The sequence below is a fragment of the Peromyscus maniculatus genome, chromosome 1, assembly GCF_049852395.1.
Source record: "Peromyscus maniculatus bairdii isolate BWxNUB_F1_BW_parent chromosome 1, HU_Pman_BW_mat_3.1, whole genome shotgun sequence".
Lineage (NCBI taxonomy): Eukaryota > Metazoa > Chordata > Mammalia > Rodentia > Cricetidae > Peromyscus > Peromyscus maniculatus.
Genome location: NC_134852.1, coordinates 119,359,287 through 119,379,566, shown reverse-complemented (window position 1 = coordinate 119,379,566; position 20,280 = coordinate 119,359,287). Strand labels below are relative to the sequence as shown.

General features: G+C 46.1%; 1 protein-coding gene across 13 annotated transcripts in view; it reads left to right on the top strand.

Moving 5' to 3' along the window:
- The window catches only part of Trim66 (tripartite motif containing 66), a 65,492-nt gene that overhangs the window by 7,468 nt on the left and 37,744 nt on the right, over positions 1-20,280 (top strand). For 6 of the 13 annotated variants that reach the window (XM_076549993.1, XM_076550010.1, XM_006978565.4 and 3 more), the window contains one exon: positions 4,430-4,733. In XM_076549993.1, coding sequence (XP_076406108.1) covers positions 4,430-4,733 — 304 coding nt within the window. The other 7 variants (XM_076550023.1, XM_076550013.1, XM_076549985.1 and 4 more) reach the window with 6 other exon arrangements.

Here is a 20,280-nt window from a genome sequence, read left to right as displayed (position 1 = left end):
AGATGTGCCTTTGACCTTCCACTCTCATGGAAGTACTTCACTTGCCTGTTGAGAAGAAGAACGAAGCAGCCTTCTCTTCTCAACTTGTGAAGTGCTCACTGGTGATGGTGCCCATCTCCCCAAATGCCCAGGATTATCTATCATGTGAGGTCTGATACAGCAATTTCTCCAAGTGTGATCTGTAGACCCTGAGGGGACCCTTTTAGGGGTTCACAAGTTCAAATGTTTTTCAAAACAATACTAATGTGATCTTTTTACTGGGTTAACATTTGCATTATTGGTCACATTACATCTGTAGTCAGGAACCAGAGAGGTGAGTCAGATTCCCAGGTCACGGTCTCTTTTATTCAGTTCAGGACCCCAGCCCATGGCATGGTGTGACCCGTGTTTAGGAAGTCATCTCTGCTCAGCCAACCTTTTCTGAAAACACCCTCAACACAGAGATGTGTTTCCATGGTAATTCTAAATCTCATCAAGTGGGCAATGAAATTTAACCACAACAGTTCCACACCTGTCCTCTTGATCCCCCAACCACATTATTTGAAATTTCATTTTCATCTCATAATGCAACATTTACTCCATCTCTAAATATTCCCATAGTCTTTAACAGTCTTCAGTCTTTAACATTGTTTGAAGTCCAAAGAACAAAACCTCTGCTAAAATTCAGAACAAATCCTTAACATGAGCGAGCCTCTATAAAATCAAAACAAGATGTATTCTATAATTCCAATATACACAACACAGACTAGACATCTCCATCCCAAAAGGGAAAAATGGAACATACCAAGAAACGGTCAGACCAAAGCTGAAATCCAGCAGGACGAATTCCTCATTCTGCAGCTCCATGTTCAGTATCTAGAGCTTGTGTGGGAATCATCCTGGCTCCGGAGGACTTGGGTAGTCTTGTCCCTCCAGCTCTGCTGCCTATAGCACATAGACCTCTCCATTCCGTGCCTGTGCCTGTGACTTCCCTTGGCAAACTCCCAGGGAATCACCAACATTCTTGGATTTCCATTGCAAATTAGGCTTCACCTTTACAGCTTCATGCAGTGGTCTCTCAGGGCTTCCTCCCAGGAGCTCTGGTCCTGCCACACATTGCTTGCCCTCTGTCCTTCAGTAAACCTGTCTCAACTCCCTACTTTGGCATCCTGCATGACTACAAAACCAGTAACACATGGACAGAGCTGCCAGGTTCTACTGCCTGCTGTAGAATATTATTTTAAGGTGCGTTACTTTTGTTTATGTTACGTTTGTTTAACTCTGTGAAGCTGTGTTACTGTGCCTGTCTAAATCATCTGATGGTCTAATAAAGAGCTGAGCAGCCAATAGCAAGCCAGGAGAAAGAATAGGAGGGGCTGGCAGGCAGAGAGACTATATAGAGGGAGAGATCTGGGAGAAGAAGTCATAGCCAGAGAAGGGGGAGGACTCCAGGGGCCAGCCACCCAGCTACACAGCAAGCCTCAGAGTAAGGGTAAGATTTACAGAAGTAAGAGAATGGGGAAAAGCCCAGAGGCAAAAGGTAGATGGGATAATTTAAAGTTAAGGAAAGCTGTCAAGAAACAAGCCAAGCTAAGGCTGAGCATTAGTAAATAAGTATAAGCCTCCGTGTGTGATTGATTTGGGAGCTGGGTGATAGGCCCCCCAAAAGAGCAACAACAACAACAGCTGCCAAGTTAAGCCAACTTGAACCACAATTGCATTGGTGCCTCTGTGTGCTGATCCTGAACAAAGGCTTCCCTGGGCAGTTGTGTTGGGCAGGAAACCCCTTCTGCATCTTTCTCAGTCCAGGTTCTCTCTTTTCAAGTGAATTTGCGTCTTCACAAGGTGGAACCTTTCATGGGTGGAGTCTTGTCTTCAGGGCACATTGTTGTCAGAGCAGTTTCTCATTAATGGTGCTAATCTTGTCAACAATTACAATGGCTTCCTAGCACCTACTTTATAACTTACAATGCCTCTCCCACCAACATGTTCTTTATATCCTTCTGCACAGTTTGATGCACGCTCTCTTTGTCTCTATCTCTGTCTGTCTTTATGTGTGGCACATCCCAACCCTCTGAGGGCAGAGGCAGGCGGCCTCTGTGAGTTCGAGGTTTTGATCTACATAGTGAGTGCTAGGCCAGCCAGGGCTGAGCAGTAAGGCACTATAAAAAATAAAAGTTATTTCAAGCCACAAAGTTTGAGAACCACTGATCTAATATAATCAACTCATCCACACACTTAAACTTCCTAGGAGACCCATTCACCTCTCCTGGAGCTGCTCTGCTTGTTTTTAGGAAATAACTACCCTGACAGTGCCTACAGAACTGGAAGTGACATCCATCCTGTTGGGAGCACAAAGGTCCTTGTGCTCGCAGATAGCACTAGGGAAATCAGGAATGTTAAACACTTGGGGTTGTCTTTTCAAGGGAAAAGAAGTATAATCTCTTTTCCACCCAGAAGGCTGGGAATGGAAGTACACAATAGCCTAGGTAATCCTTGTACTATCAATGTGACTAGGGGTTCTCCCAAGCTTCCACAAGCAGGACCAGAGGCACTCAATAGTCTAGGTGACCCTTGCTCTATCTGTATGACCGAGACCACACCAGATCCTCCCCCTAGGCCCTGAAGATAACACGTGTACTTTGAGTTTCGATGAAATCATGCCTCCTTGTGCACAGGGGATTGTGTTATACCAGAGAACTTTTTCCAAGTTGCACTGTACTGAAATATGCCTAACATTAAACTGCCGAGAGTCAGACTCTAAACGTTTGAACCAACACCAGCTACTAAGTCTTGTGGTCCAGGCTTGTTGAACCGGATTTCCTTGCCTTACGTAGATTATTGGTGTTCGCAGTGACCCCCACCACATCTCTCTCTTCCTGGACCCGAGAGGCCTGGCCTCCACAATCTTGTCACCCTTCTTCCTCAGTGGACTTGGCTCTTAAAAATCCAGACTTGCACAATTGCAGAGCCCCAGCCAGAGTGGATGAAATAATTATTAATTACAAATATAAAAGTCGACACAAGCTCCTTTTGGTCATAGCTCTTCTGTGATTATTGAACCAGTCTTCAAACATGATAAAACCTACAAAACTCATACAGCCAGATTAGCAATATTAATTGCATATCCAGATGAAGTTTTCGTTAAACTAGATTTACCAATGCGATTTAAACATGCTAGTCACTTGTGTGGCTAAGTTTGGTAAACACACAATAATATAATGTCCTACAGTGTCATTTAAACTCCATGTGGCAAGACTGCATCCTTGGCATGTCTGCACCTCTCCTCATTAATCTCAGATAAATAAAACTGGTGTGAGCTGGATCTTAAGTTCAATAGTGCCCCTAAAATGTTAGGGTAGACCTTAGCTTTACCTTTAAAAAACACCGCTATTAGAGAGAAACAGAAATTAAACAAATTGTTAGAGGGCCAGAGAGATGGCTCATTGGTGGAGATCACTGGCTGCTCTTCCAGAGGGCCTGGGTTCATTTCCCAGCACCCACATGGCAGCTTATAACCCTTTGTAACTTCAGTCCCAGGGGATTTGACACCATCTTCTGGTTTCTTTGGGCACTAGGCATACATCTAGTGCATAGACATACATGCAGACAAAATACCTATACACACACAAAAAAAAATTTAAAAACCTTAAAAACAAAACAAAACAAAAACAAAAACGGGGCTGGAGAGATGGCTCTTACAGAGGTCCCAGGGTTTGCTTCCCAGCACCACATCAGGCAGCTTTTAACTGTATGTAACTCCAACTCCAGGGAATCTGTTGTCCTCTTCTGGCCTTGGCAGGTAACTGCATTTATGTGCATATACAAGTACACACACACTCATTCACACACACACACACACACACACACACACACACACACACACACACACACACACTTGAAAAAATAAAAATATTAAAAAAGATTATTAGAACTCATGAAAATGTGTCTAAGGATCTCAGCCTGAGAACTTCCAACAGTTCAGAGTGTGGTGATCTGTGTTTGAATGTGAACTCCACCACTTTCTGTCTTTGTGCATTATCCTGCTTCTGAGAGCCTCATTTTCCACAGCCTGGACCTTCTGATTTAATTTGTGAAAGTGTCATAATCTCTACTTCCAAGGGTAGTTGTGAGGATTGATATGACCATATAGACTTGGCACTTAGTACATTTTCAACCCTTTTCCAAAAGTAAACTTGGATCACCCTTGCCCACCAGTAAAGAGAGGCACAGGTAGTTTGGGGCACTTTAAAAGCCCATCAAAACGTGTTAGACACACAGAACCTAGCAAACCCCCCTGGGATTTGTTTTTACAGTGAAGATGCTCGGCCCTTTGTAGGCTTAAATGCAGAGTTAAGGCTGTGGGTCATGGATCTCTGAGGCTTTCCTTTCTTGTCCAGGAACTTCTGTCCCAAAGAATAAACCCCTCTGCTGTGTGCTTCACTTGTAGGGAGTGGAACTTGCTCGCTCTGCACGCTGCTTCACCCCTGAGGATGTCAGTGGAAAAGGCAAAGCCCCAGACACAGGCGCGGACATGGACCCATGCCTGGGTGTGAGCTTTCCAAGGCAGTCATTCTGCTCCACAGATGTGTTCGTGGAGGCTGTGGCACAGACCTGCTGTCTGTGCCAACGGGACCTACGGGATGAGGGCTCTCGGCTGCTCCCGTGCCAACACCTGCTCTGTAAGGACTGTTTCCAGAGTTTCATGCGGGAGTTAGGCCCTGTTACTAGGGCCTATGGGACAGTCCCAGACGGTAAGTACAAGAGCGTCACATCTCAGTCTACGGGTTAGGCATCTTCCTGTTTCATAGGAACCAAGCTTCAGGTGAAGAGAGAGTTAGAATTTGGATGCCCAAGGGATATTCATTGCTGAAATAATCTCTAGGGAAACCAAGAGACAGAGCAGACCCTCTGGGATTTGTAAGGTGGGGACTTTTCATCTTTGGGGTTCCCTTAAGTTGGTGGCAGACTAAGAGGCCTGTGACGATTTTGATTCAGGATTTGACTGCTTCCATCTAAAGATGGAGAGAATGGGTCCTAGTGTATGTAGCCTTCCTGGCAGAGGGAGAAGGGCTGGCCTCCTAGAGCTGGTCAGGGACAGATTTTGAATGGAACCATGCTGAACTATTCACTGTTGAAACTGCTGCCCGGCAGGGGGGAGCCAGTGCCTTACTCCTGAATGTCAGGTTTCCTAGGAAACACTCTCACTGAGAACTGTGAGGTCCTCAGGGGCCAGAAGCAGGTCCTTCCTTTCAGTGTTCCTGGAAGGGAGTGTGTGAGGCACAGCTAGTATGGAGTGGAAATGTGCAGGGGGCAAGGGAACAAAGGAACGGCACCTTGGACACCGTCCTTCATCTTGACTGTTTAGTTTGCCACAGTATAGCCAAAATGATTTGTAGCACAAATCTAGGTTTTCTTTGAGGTATCTTGGCTAAAAGTGGACTTTAAATGTGGATTTTGATTCTTTGAACCCATGGCAAGAAGCCTCATCTTTTTTAGTCTGCTGTGGGATTAGAAGATAGGGTATATTTTTAATTTTTCTTTTTTGAGTCAGGGTCTCATGCTGTTACTAGACCTGGGGTTATATCTGTGCCCCAACAAGTCAGGTTTGGCCACCCGTCTTCCATAAGCCAAATTAATAGTGAAAAGCAGAAACAAGAGATTTATTCAATGTGGCCACATTGGGAAGAGGCATAAAGAGATCCAGTCACTGACCAGAGAGAGGTAGGGTTTAAATCCAATGCAAGGGATATACATAACTAAGCAGTCTGGTCAAGATGTGGGGCTCCTGCCCACTATGGTCTCAGCTCCTGTCTCTTGCACCCCTTCTGGCTGCCCCAGGCTCTCCTGAACCCCCTCTGGCTGCCCCAAGCTCTCCTGCGCCCCCTCTGGCTGCCCCAGGGCTTCAGTTATTCTTGGCGCTGGCGATTCCTAGGGAAATTCTGATTTCTTAGCGCCCACTCTCTCAGTAGTCTGCTAACCAAAGAGAGGGCACCAGTGTCTCCTTAGAATATCTCCTTTCTTGCCAGAATGCAGTTTACAGTGCTATAGCCCATGCTGGCCTGGAATTTAATATAGAGGCCAGGATAGTCTCAAATTCATGGCAATCCTCCAGCCTCAGCCTCCCATATACTGGGGTTGTAAGTTTGAGCTACCACACCTGGCTGTGTACTTTCATTTTTAAAACCAATATATGAGTTTTGAAGTTAAACTTGATTCATTAAATGTTGTAGCCCACTAGGTTTCCTAATGGCTGTACCCAGCAGGACTGCCTAAGAGGTTGTTTGGACCACAGGCCTGGATACCAGCTGTTTGTAAGGGTCTTCACTTGACTGTAACCAGCAAGGGGGAGGTCTTTTGCTCCACCCCTTGGCATTGTTATAAGTAGACCTTTGGAATAAAGTTTGGGGCCGATGGATAAGGATCCAGGCCCATCCCAGTCTATCTTGTGTTTTCTCTCCCCTCTTTATTTCTAACTAGGTCTCTTATCCCTCATTCCTTAAGAATCCCTGGGTTAAATAATGGTGGGGCCTGGTCTGCCACAATTAAATGTTAAAAACATATATTGGGAATGATAGTACATGTTATTAATCCCAACACTTAGGAGGCAGAGGCAGATCTCTGTGAATTTGAGGCCAGCCTGGTCTACATAGGGAGTTACAGGACAGCCAGAAGTATATGGTGAGATCCTGTCTCAAAACCAAACCACTTTGTGTGTGTGTGTGTGTGTGTGTGTGTGTGTGTGTGTGTGTGTGTGTGGTGTATGTATGTGTTTGTGTGTGTGCACATGTGTGTGAATTTGTGTGGATGCCAGAGATTGACAATGGTATGTCCTCTTTTGCCCTCCACCTTAGTTTTTGGGACAGGGTCTTCTCTCACTGAACCTGGAGCAACTGATTAGCTAAATTGGCTGGCCAGCAAGTCCCAGGGGTCCTCCAGTCTCCACTCCCAAAGCATGGGTTACAGGCGTATACTGCCATGCTCAGCTTTTTCATGTGGATGCTGGGGTGCATCTTTAATACTTGCTTTCATCTTTAATAAATGGTAAAATTATATATACCAAAGAATTGTTTTCAATGATTTTCTTTATAAATTGTCACTAAATGTTTGATTTATATGCACTTTATATCCCCGTATACCTGGGGTTATATAAAAATTTCTCAGATGAAAGGAAAGAATTGAACAATTCTGGAAATACAGTAAATTTATAAAGACAGAGACTCTGGGAAGTGTGTTGCTGTCTAGGCTGTATATAAGAAACTCCTCACGAGGCCAGGTGCTGCTGATTGTGGCACCTGCAGTAGCCAAAGTCATAGTGTCAGAAAATAGAATGGTAGTTCCCAAAAGCATGAGGGTCACAGGAAGCTGTTGTTTAGTGGATGTAGTGTGGCAGTATCGTTGCGCTGCCAGAGTTTAGTATGTAGTCTGGTTATCAATCTTTTATCAGGCATATGATTTACAATTTTTTTTCCATTCTGTAGATTGCTTTTTCATCTTGTTGATGTACCAGTTTTTTATTATGGTGAAGTCTTTTTTTGTTGCTTATGTATTTGGTTTTGTTTCTAAGAAATCATTACTATATCCAATGTCATAAAGCTTTTTTATTTTTCTTCTGAGAATTTTATAGTTTTATTTCTTGGGTCTTTGGTTTTATTTAAGGATTTCAGTGTGAACTGTATATGTCTCAATGGCTTTTTTTTTTTTTTTTTTTTTTTTTTTTGGTTTTTCGAGACAGGGTTTCTCTGTGTAGCTTTGCGCCTTTCCTGGGACTCACTTGGTAGTCCAGGCTGGCCTCGAACTCACAGAGATCCACCTGGCTCTGCCTCCCGAGTGTCTCAATGGCTTTTTAAAAATGAAATTAGAATATTAGCCAGGAGTGATGGTGCACACCTTTAATCCCAGCACTTGGAGGCAGAAGCAAGTGGGTCTCTGTGAGTTTGAGGACATCGTGGTCTACATAGTGAGTTCCAGGACAGTCATAGTTACACAGTGAGACCCTGTCAGAAAAAAACAATAAAATTATAAAATTAGGACATTAGTATTAGAATCACAGTGTTGTTTTCCAAATTATTCTATGGAGAACCAAAGCATAAGATTTGATGTCAGCATATGTGGGCATCTGAGTGTCGGCCCTAATCTGCCTGCCACTTAATGATTGCATGACTTGGGTGACTTACTCCATTTCTTCCTCCTCTTCTTTTCATTACAGTGATAGGCTTCATTTATTTTTTTTTTATAATTACTTTTCTGGTTTTTTGAGACAGAATTTTTCTATGTAACAGCCCTGGCTGTTCTGGAACTCACTCTTAGACCAAGCTGGCCTAGAACTCAGAGATCCACCTGCCTCTGCCTCCTGAGTGCTGGGATTAAAGGTGTGGGCTACCAGTGCCCAGCCTTATAATTTGTTTAAATTCTGGATTTCATTTTTTTTTCCTTTTTAAAAAAATATTTATTTTGGGGGCCTGGAGAGATGGCTCAAAGGTTAAGAGCACTGGCTGCTCTTCCAGAGGTCCTGAGTTTAATTCCCAGCATCCACATGGTGGCTCACAGCCATCTGTAATGAGATCTGGTGCCCTCTTCTAGTGTACAGGCATATATGCAAGCAGAATACTGTATACATAATAAATAAATAAATCTTTTTTTTTTTTTTTTTGGTTTTTTTTTTTTTTTTGGTTTTTCGAGACAGGGTTTCTCTTGTGTAGCTTTGCGCCTTTCCTGGAACTCACTTGGTAGCCCAGGCTGGCCTCGAACTCACAGAAATCCGCCTGCTTCTGCCTCCCGAGTGCTGGGATTAAAGGCGTGCGCCACCACCGCCCGGCTAAATAAATCTTTTAAAAATATTTATTTTTATTTTATGTGCATTGGTGTTTTGTCTACATGTATATCTGTGTGAGGGTGTTGGATCCCCTAGAACTGGAGTTACAGACAGTTGTGAGCTGCCATATGGGTGCTGGAAAGTGAACCTGTGTCCTTTGGAAGAGCAGCCAGTGCTCTTAACCTCTGAGCCATTTCTCCAGCCTTAATTTTTATATTTTTAAAAGTTTCTGAAATTAAAATATAATTACATCATTTCTCACCTTCCCTTTCTCTCCTCCAACCCCTTCTGTGTACTCTGTTTGCTCCCTCTCCCATTCATGGCCTCTTTAGTTACTGTTCTCTCTCTCTCTCTCTCTCTCTCTCTCTCTCTCTCTCTCTCTCTCTCTCTCTCTCTCTGTCTATCTATCTATCTATCTATCTATCTATCTATCTATCTATCTATCTATCTATCTACCTACCTACCTACCTACCTACCTATCTATCTATCTATCTATCTATCTATCTATCTATCTATCTATCTATCCATATATCCTAAATATATAAATACAACCTGATTAGTCCATATAATGTTCTTTGCACTTATGCATTTTCAGAACTGACCATCTGTTACGGATAACCACTTGGGGAGCTCTTCCCTGGGGAAGGCTGTTTCTCCCACTCTTAGCATTCCTTGGTTGCCTGTAGTTCTTTGTCTAGGGTTGGGGCCTTGTTACAATTCCCCCTTCATCTTAGCACGTCTGTTGGTGTTGTCTTCATTCAGGTCTTATTTGGCATGGGTGTTGGCGAGACTTCAAGGGTGTAGCTTCTCTGAACATTTTAAGAAGATGAAATCTCACAGCTGACTTCCTGTTCCTCTAGCTCTTGCTATCTTTCCACCCTCTTTTCTGCTGTGATCCCTAGCCTTAGGTGCAGGAGTGTGCTGGAGGTGTAGCAGCTGGGGCTGGGCACTACACAGTCACTTGCTCTCTGCATTTGGATGGGTTGGGGTTCTCTGTAATGGCTTCCATCTGTTGCTAAGAGGCATTTCTTGGATGAGGGGTGCTGGTTAAATCGGCGTGCTGCTCGTGGCTGGTGGAGGAGAGTGCTGGAGGAGGAATCATAGGCCATGGTTACCTTTTTAGAGCTTTATTGGGAAGGGAGAGAGAGGGAGGAAAAGAGAGAAGGGGGAGGGAGGGAGAGAGAGAGGAAAGAGAGAGAGAGCAGAAAAGAGAAGAAAGAGGTCCAGATGGAAGGAAGGAGCGGAAAGGAAAGAGAGAGGAACACACAGAAGGTCCACCCACTTTTTAGGCTGGGACGCTGTCGCAGGCTGATGACGTAATTAAAGACAAAATCCTTACATTCCAGACTTTCACTTACTATAAAAAAGCAGGTAGATGGGAATAGGGGCATCGTTCCTCTCAAAAACTGCTTCCAGCTGACTTTTGAACATCGGTTGGCTCTTGGGGGAATGGAGAAGAGTTTTCCGAGGTAGACAGGCGTTGTGGGATGCTGTCTGTCATCGTTTGCTCTGGAGACATGTATCACTCTTGGCTGTGGCTGGGAACTTTCTGTTTGACAAGATGTTGATGATCTCTGGACTCTGGTTCTGTGGTGGTCCTGTACCATTAGCTGAACAGTGAGTTAGAACAGGAAACTGGGAAGAGAAAAGCTTGTGGTGCATGAGAATTTATTTTTTGGAATTAGGGACAAGGCAAAGATTAGGGCCCTGTCTGTATGCATGTGAGAAACACAGGCAGTTTGAGAATGAGTGGGTGGAGTTAAGGTGAGTTAGGGCTAGAGTCAGTAGAAGCCGCCCAAGCCCGCCCATTTGAGCCCGCCCATTGCCGGCGGAAGGCAGACAGAAAAGGTTGCACATGGCAGATGCAGAAGTGGGGAAGGAGAAGGGTTTAGAACTTTAGCAGAAAGCTTGGAGATAAAGTAACTTTTTATTTGCCCGTTCGCTGGCAGAAGTTCCCGAGACGCTGTTATGCGGCCGGGTTTACGCTGTTATGTGGCCAGGTTTACACTGTGCCCGCCCCTGCCTGCCAATGTAGGTGGCAAATGTATTGTATCTGCCCCTTTGTCTCATGGCTGTAGCCAAGAGAAAAAAAATAAAATATTAAAATAACAAACTGGGATCAGACTCCAATCTCGGGCGTCCCCGAGAGTGAAGAGAGAGCTAAGAATCAGCTTAAGTTAGCCATGTTCTTCATCAAGGGATGGGAAGGGCTGTGGCTGTGCTGCAGTTGGTCCACCATTGGACCTGAGACAGCATTGACCCCCTTGTTAGGAGCAAAAATGTGCCTGCCGTTGCCAGCACAGCCCGAGGACAAACACACACACACACACACACACACACACACACACACACACACACACACACACACACACACGATGTCTGTCACAAAGAATATAGCTCAGACTACAGCCATGAGAACAGTGGACTCACTGTGAAGAATCATGGCGGTAGCAGTAGTGGAAGCTGTGTAGGGGTCCAGTGTAGGGGAGGGGCGCACCCTTGTGGTCTCGCAGTCTCACTGGATGGGGGAGGAGGCGGCAAGCGGCAGCAGTCAGCAGGTCCTCAGTGGTCTATCCAAATCATGGCACCAATGTTGGTTAAATGGGCCATGCCAACGGAGGAGAGTGCTGGAGGAGGAATCACGGGCCATGGTTACCTTTTTAGAGCTTTATTGGGAGAGGGAGAGAGGGAGAGAGAGAGAGGGAGGGAGCAGAAAAGAGAAGAAAGAGGTCCAGATGGAAGGAAGGAGCAGAAAGGAAAGAGAGAGGGACACAGAGGGCCCACCCACTTTTTAGGCTGGGACACTGTCCCAGGCTGATGACATAATTAAGGACAAAATCCTTACAAGGGGTTCTCTGTGCTTGAAGGGTTTTGTTTTGTTTTTGCCTATATGATGACTGTAGAAAAAAAAAAAACCCATAGGAATGTTATGAAGATTAAATGAGAATATGTACATAAAACTTCTATATTATGCCTAGTATATAGTAAAAGACTAAGATATACTGAATAATGCTGATATCTAAGAGTCTAAAACTAAAATGGAGGGAAAAGACCTGTAAATATAAGGACAATTGATTTGGAAACATAAAGGCAACTTATTATATATGTGGTATCTTATATTATTTTTAAAATAATTAAAAATTATGTGTATGTATGTGTGCCTGAGTGTATGTATGTATGTATTCCACATGTGTGCAGGAGCCTGCAGACTTCAGAAGAGGGGATCGGATGTTCTGGAACTGGAATTATAAGTAGTTGTGAGCCATCCAATGAGGGTGCTGGGAACTGAACCTGGGTCCTCTGTAAAAGCAGTCAGTGCTCTTAATCCTGGAGTCCTCTCTCCAGCATGCACCTTATATTCTTATGACGTGGTCATTGTTACCTTCTGTATTTGCATTTGTTGGTAAAGAATGGAGTAGATTTTCTCTTTATTACTTGGAGTTACTAAGACTATGTATTGCAATGTTTGTTGGTTTGTATGTCTATCTCCTGCACAGTTATACATTGACTGCTGTGTATTAAACCCTTTGACATTTACCATAAGAGATGAGAAGAAAGGCCTGGGACTTCAAGGAACTGTAATTCTAATTGAAAATGGACCAGTAAACAGATTGCTTAATGTCCAAGCCAAGTCACAGTAAATCAGGAGGCTCTCTGTGTGCTTGGGACTGTTGGGCATTAAGTTGATCAATGCATATTTTGTGAAGGACTAAAAAGCAAGCTGTGTGGGGGAAGGCAGAGCTGTCACACACACACACACACACACACACACACACACACACACACACACACACACACACACACACACATCCCCCCTGGCAATTCCTGTGAGAAATGCCATTTTTGAACCTGAATCGCTGCACATAGTTTGAGAAATCATGCCTGAGGGTCTGGTTCTTTGGAAAGAGCTGATGGTGCTGCCATTTTATCCAGCAGGGTCACAGACATTCTAGGAGGCTAGGCCCCTCCTGCCGGCTTTGTTTGTAAGAAAGATGTCAGAACAGCTAGAGGGATGGGAGGGAGAGGAACAGAGGCTGTGAAGTAAGTAGGTTCCCAGTCACTGCCTCCAGCCAGACAGTGTCGTGTTGCACAGGGACGAATCCACTTTAATGAGTGCTTCTCCCAGTTGCTGAGCAGAGCAAGAAGTTTCTTGTTGAATGAAAGAAAAGAAGGTCTTTGCCTGGACTCGGGCGTCCGTCTAGTTGGTACACTACTCTGGTCTGCAGTGACAGTGAGATCCTTCCTCAGGCCCTGTATCGGGTGGGCATGTTCTCATCCAGTGAACTGTGCTTTCTGATTCTGCCACTCCACAACCCAGCAAAATGTGCTATAGACCCAGGACTTAATGAGCACTCGTGAACTGGGTAAGTGGCTGTGAGTCCACAGGCCCCCCGTGGCTCCACCTTGTAAAGGGGCATTCTTTTCACTCTCCACTGCTCCTTTCTGCAGGTACAAAGTATCAAACACCTGATTGGTGCGCACTGGACTGGGCTCTTGTGCCTGTTGTCTGTTCTAAATTGAACAGTTTTGTAAGGTAGATAACCCACAGACTAAGGATTATATATTTTTCTCTGTTGAGACAGGTTGAAGGGGCAACTCAGGCTGTCCTTGAACTATGTAGCTAAGGATGACCTTGAACCTCTGATACGCCTATTTCTACCTTGAGTGTTGAGAGTGTAGAGGTGTGTCACCATCCCTGCTAGACAAGGCATTTAAAGGCTATTCATGGAGACCAGAGTACAGGCAGGAGTGTGATGAGTGCATAATGGCTAGGCCTGCAGTGGGGTGGCTGGTGCCGTAGACTCTGCAGAAAGACCGGATATTAGGAAGGTATCTACTCATACAGTAAGAACACTGCTTGAGGGTCAGAGAGAGCTTTATCTATGCATGGTTCAGCTTTGTGATTGTACAAAATACCCCCAGACCACTCTGCCTCTTCCTTTCAGCAATGAGTTACACAAGTCACTGAATACTTTATATAAAAGAATGTTAGTATGAGGTGATATGCTCAATCAACTAGAGGCTGATGCAAGTATCCCAAGCATGTCTGAGTGGACTAAGCAAGCTATGGTGTTCAGTAGGCTGAGAGAACTGGACATATTTCCCATTGATGGTATTTTTTCAACTTACAGTGGGTTATTGGACTATAAGTTCATCATAAGGGGAAGAGCATCCATGCTTTCTTTCAAGTCTCTCATGGAAAAGTCCAGGGTCAAACTCCACCTGGAAAGTTGTCTACTGAGTACTAAAGCAATACTTAGAATAAAATTAGCTGGCTCTGCAGAACTATCACCACAACTGACATTTACCAAGCCTGGCTCTGACCTCAAGATTCTGAAGGTTCTGTTGGTTAGTTTTTGCTTTAGGTCAGGGAGGATGTTTTCTTCCCCAGGTGAGTAAAAACAACATTACTTTTTCTCTTCAAAGAAACTAAGTAACTTGTGACTGAGAGACTCTGTTTTTCAGACCCACATTTTAGAATCTACCTATTTGGAATCTTTCTTTCCTGATTTTCAAAGTAGAAGACAGCTTCAAGGTGTAGGCAGAGCCCTGGTCTGGATTCGCATCTCTGGAGCTCATCTAGACTCCAGCACTGCTAGACTGAGCAGTCCCAGCTCCTCTCTGGCTTTCCAGGACACCAAATAGTCACCGCAGACAGGCCCCTATTTCCTGAGTAACAGGTTTTCTGGTTAAGGGTAACAGCATATTCCTTGTATGGCTGCTAATGCTGAAAGGGGGGAGTAATCACTGTCCCTTGGTGGGCAGGCCTTGGGGGCTTTGGGAAGACCAAGAGACAGGGAACTGATGCAAGATGCTACAACCTCCGAGTCAGAGAGGGAAATGATTCTAATCTTAATGAGCAGCTCAGCTGGAGGGGCTCTAATGGCCTTGGTGAGCTTCAGAGACTAGAGACTGGCTTCAGGAGCCTGGGAGGGAGAAGACTGCTGCTCGATTATTATTCAAGGTGTTGGACAGCATGTCCAAATGGATGGGCTCTAAGGCAGGCAGTACCCTAGGTCTCCCAGGTGGAGGGTGGGCTGCTGACCCGAATGGAGCCAGTGTGTGTGGCAGGTGCAGAGGCTAGACCTCTGGAGCCTCGTCAGCAGGGTGGCTTTTTAATTCAAGAACAGTTTCCTCACCTTAATTGGCTCTCTAGGGCCCTGGGAGTAGCATTGGCACCTCTGAACAGCCCCGTTACTGGGAGAGCAATTCCCCTGCTGCTTGGAAAGAGGTAGGCTGTGTTTGGTGGGGATGTGCTTGCTGCATCTGGAAAACCATGGCTAGAAAGACTTGCAGGGGAAGTTCAAAATAGCAGTGATGGCTAGGCAGTTGTCACTGGGTCTTGTCACTGGGTCTTTCATTGAATGGGAGACTAGTTGTGCCTAAGTGTTGTGGAGGCCAGACAGCAGGAAAAGCCCTTGGGGTTCATCTCTACCTGTTTACTGCACAGATGCAGTGTCAAGAGTGGTGCAGGAAGGGTCTAGAAGCCTGCTGAGGGTCACATGGTCAGTCATTCGCAGAGCTAGGGATCAGATCACTCCTTTGCCTGATAAGCCTGGGCTTGTTTGGGCTTGCAGGCTGCAGAAGCTACAGATCTATAGTGGATGTTGCCTTGGACTCCCTGCGGACCCCCTTTCAGGTCCAGTTGTAAGTGGGGCCAGTGGCTTTGCAGGAAGTGTGTCTATATAGCCTCCTCTGTATCAACTCCTGAGATTTTGTGTGAAAAGAGACCGAGGTACTACTAGGTCAGTGAGAGTCTACCAACTAAGACAAGCCCAGACTCGGTCTGCAATTGCATCTACTTGTGGGCATTTCCTTGGCACAGAAAGCTGGCATCACACCCAGGTACTTCCTCAGAGAATGAGGTTGTGAAGGCCAAGGGCCAGACACTTCATACATTCACTTCCAGCCTCAGCTGGTCACCTGGCTGTCAGGCTTAGAGTCTGGATCTTGCTTCAGATCAGCTGCTGGCCCTGCCTCCTAGTTCCTGGTATTGTAGCTTACCTTATTCTTTCCTGTAATGATATTTATCCTGCCATTGGGGGTTATGCTTCCAAATCCTCTATTTCAAACCCAATCACTCCTTCTAATTCTAGGCCTACACTATGGGCTACCTAAAGGCTGGGCAATGGTGGCACACGTCTTTAATCCCAGCACTCAGGAGGTAGAGGCAGGTGAATCTCTGTGAGTTTGAGGCCAGTCTGATCTACAGAGTGAGTTTCAGGACAGCCAGAGCTACACAAAGAAACCCTGTCTTGAAAAACAAAACAAAACAAAACAAAACAAAACAACAACAACAAAGGAGAAGTTGGGCCTAGTGACACAGGCCTATAATCTTAGCTACTCTGGAGACGGAGGCAAAGGATTGCAGATTCAAGGCTTGAAAGGGCCACAGAGGGAATGCAAGGCTAGTGAAACTCCACTGCAAAATGAAAAATAAAACAAGGGCTAGGCATATAATCCAGGAAAGGGACCATCTAGCATGCACAAGGCCCTAGGTTCAATCCCCAGCATCACAAAAAGAAATTCAAAGAGGAGGAAGAAAGGACTCAGCATTGCTGCAGGTCGGAGCAGAACTAGCTTGGCCTTCAAGGCTCTCTAGTTCCCCCGAATTAACCCCTGCATGTCCTGGAGGCCCTGCTGTGTGTGATGCGCCCTCCTCCTCCTCGCCAGTGATATCTTACTCATGTTTGAAGGCACGGCCTCCGAGCCATTTACACAACCAGAGCTCACAGGTAGGAGTGGGTTTAGCAACAAGCAGGACTCCGTAATCCGAATTATCCCAGTATGGAGATGGAATGATGGAAGGAGCACCTGTATTGACTAAGGATGAGCTTTTTCAGTCTAAAAAGTGCCAGGTAGTAGTTTTGGCCAGTCATAAAGTTTCTGTGACTCAGCTCTGCCACTGTAGCACAAAACTGGCCATGGTCAGTGTGGAAACCAATGGCCCTGACTGTGTTCTAAGAAATCCTTCTTTTCTTCCTTGCCCCCCCTCCACCCCTCTTTTTGAGATAGGGTCTCTTGTAGCTCTGGCTCTCCTTGAACTCACTAAGTAGCTAAGGATGACTTGAACTTCAGACTGCTAGGGACTGAACCCAGGGCCACTTGCATGTGAGGTAAACACTGATCTTCTTCCCAGTCCAAGAAGCTGATTCTTGACTGTATTCTTTATTGACAAAAACAGGCAAGCTGGGGTTCTGACTTTTGTTTTCAGCACTGGACAAATTGATGGGTTTGAACCAATCTGAAAAATTGGTGGCATCAAGTAGAAATAGCTATGCAGAGCCACTCAGGATCAAAAAGATGGATGAAAACTCCAGGTTGGAAATAATGTGAGAAAGAGGCCCATGGAGGAGCAGGCAGGTAAGCAAGACAGAAGGGAGTTAACTTTGTCCAGAATATAAAATGCCTAAAAGGGAGAAATGGGACTCTGGACAGATATTTTTCTCAGGGGTCTTGACAAATGTTATTTATTTCTGCCGAGTGAGAGCCATTGAGACCAGTTAGGCATGATCAAACCTGTATTTTAAAAAGTCATTCTGAGCCGGGCGTGGTGGCGCGCGCCTTTAATCCCAGCACTCGGGAGGCTGAGCCAGGCGGATCTTTGTGAGTTCGAGGCCAGCCTGGGCTACCAAGTGAGCTCCAGGAAAAGGCGCAAAGCTACACAGAGAAACCCTGTCTCGAAAAACCAAAAAAAAAAAAAAAAGTCATTCTGAGCTGGGTGTGGTGTGGGTACCACTCCTTTAATCCCAACACTCAGGAGGCAAAGGCAGGTGGGTCTCTGTGATTTTGAGGCTAGCCTGGTCTATATAGTAAGTTCTAGGACAACCAGGGCTATGCAGAGACCCTGTCTCAAAACAAACAAACAAACAAACAAACAAGCAAACAAAGTCATTCTGGTACGTTTGTTCTTACAGCCTTTAATCCTGGCATTTGGGAAGTAGAAGCAGGAAGATCAGGAGTTCAAGGTCAATCTCAGGTACAATTGTGAGTTTGAGGTTAGCCTGGGCCACATGAGACCCTGTCTCAAAATACACATGCACGCATGCATGCATGCATGCACGCACGCACGCACGGGCTGATTTGATCAAATGCAGAAAGATTGTAGGAAGATTATCGGGACGCCACTGTGGTTGACGATTGTTGTGCTTCCAGATTGTTAGTTTTTTGTTTTGTTTTAGTTTTGTTTTCTGCCAGAGCTGAGGACTGAACCCAGGACCTTGTGATTGCTAGGCAAGTGCTCTCTACTGCTGAGCTAAATCCCCAACGCTGAGATGGTTAGTTCTTAAACCAGTGCTGTCTGGGTGTCTAAGAATGATTTGGGAACCTTGCTGAAACTCTAGGTCTTGTGTTTGAACCTAGGAGATGTGGTTTGGTAGACTGAGGAGTTTTATAAAGCACTTCAGATTTGGAACTCATTAGTCCAGGTAGGGCAGGATGCTGTCTGATTTAAGAGGAGTAGCTATCAGAGAAAACATGATTTACGAAAGCATTTGGAAGTGGCCCTCTCCCTCTCCCTCCCGTACCTGTCTCTGTTCAGAACAGCCCAACCTCTGGAGTCCTCACACACCACTACCCCATGTCTTATTTTGTTCATACACTAATGCTGTCTTTAGAACAACTCTTTTGACCAATTTTGACATGTCTGCCCACATTCAGGATCTCATTAATGTTCAACTGGATAAACTACTTTTGTGACTTCCCTGTCCCTAGTCTAGCTCAGTCAGGCTCCTAGAGCCATTCTGGGTGGCCCTCCCTTAAGGTCAATGTCAGGATCTTTTGTTTTGCATTCGGGGTCCTTCAGGAGCATCCGCTCCTCCTAGGCCCCCTCACTCCCAGCTCTGATTGCTCTGTGCTGCTGGAATCATCCTGTGCCTTGCAGTATTGTCCTATCCTGAAGTCTTTCCTCCAACTCATCCCTGTTTTCCTTCCCTCTTCTTCCTGCTTGTGTGTGACTGTGTTTCCTCGGGGGACAGAGAGCTGCCAAGGGACACCTGCCCAGGACCTTTGTGCATCATAAAACATGTGTCTTCCCCATCTGAAGTCCTAATCCTCTGCTTGTGACGGACAATTGGTCACTATGGCAACCGACTGTGACGTCACAGGATAAGGACTTCAGGTGAAGTAGCAGGAGCAGGTGAGTGTTCAGGAGAGAGATTTTAGTGTCTGTTGGAGGTTCCCCACCCCCTGCACTTTTCCTGCAGCGCAGGGGGCTCGGAGAGATCTCTCCGGCTCCTGCTGTTTTTGAAAATGATGCGGTGAGAGTGTGTGCTTGGCATCTGCGTGCTGCAGCAGTGTGGGGCTGACAGAGTGTGTCAACTTGAGCTCTGGCTGTGCAGGCACCGCTGCCGCGGGAGCCTGTTATTCCATTCTGGATTGCTATTTTGATACCCAGATTGCATCATTCTTCCTACGTATAAACAGGGGGTCCCCAGGGCCCTGCAGCTACTCACTTCTCCACCAACACTGTTGTTGTGATGAGCTCTATTTAAATGAGCTGCCGGATCGGGCCAGGTTCCAGCCACACATGAGCACTGTCATTTTGGGGAACATGGAAGGCTGAAGGATTTTTGTGGATGGAGTCCTAAAAGCCTGAGAGTGATGGCCTCCCGAGCTGTGAGCTGTGCAGAGGGCGACAGAGCTAGTTCCTGAAAGTTGAAAATCTCGTTTTCTTCCTTCTGAGCTTCTATTCAGAGGCACCCAGAGGATTAGGAAGGAGCTGCAGCTAGGAAGAGAGTCGCCTCTTTGAGGTCTCCCTCTTGCTGTTCAGTTTGGGAAAATTGCTGCAGAGACTTGGAGATAAACAGGAACAGGAGGAGTCAACCTCGCTCTTTCTTGCAGGAGCATCTCAGGTGAGCTAGAGAAACAGCAGCTGTGGCTGAGGATGCATCACAACAAGGAGAGGCTCCAGACTGCTCCCCAAACCCCACCCAGAACCCAGCTCCCCGAGCCTTAGGCCCTGTGTGGCCCAGCTGGCTTGCTGCATGCGGGGTGGGTGCTCCTGGGCTCCCGGGGAGCACCATCCTCCAGGACTGGTGGTGGTCTCACCTGTCGCTCTGCCTCTTGACTTCTCTCCCAGGTGTTGCTCTAATTACAGGGCAACAGGGTGACAGGTAAGCCTGCTGGCAGCCAGGGGCAAAATCGGCAGCCAGCCTAGGTGTGCCTTGGATCAAAATCTGTCTTTCTAACAGGTGCTGACATCTGAAGAGTGGGTGCAACCTGTTTGTTGAAGGCAACGTTGCTCTGAGCCGTGGGGGCAGTGGAAGGTTTCGAAGGCTTGGGGGGGGGGGGCTTACTTGGTGCTTGGCATCCTGAGGCTGCCGAGGGTGGGAGGGTACGAACGGTTAGTGAGGCTGGCCAGCCTGCCTGAGCATGGGCACTTATTGCCTTGCTTAGTGTCTGGCAGAGGCAGAGTGAGGCAGCGTGTCTTACCTGTGGCTGCAGAGGCTGCTCAAGGCTGCTCAGTGGTTGGAGGTTTTCTAAGG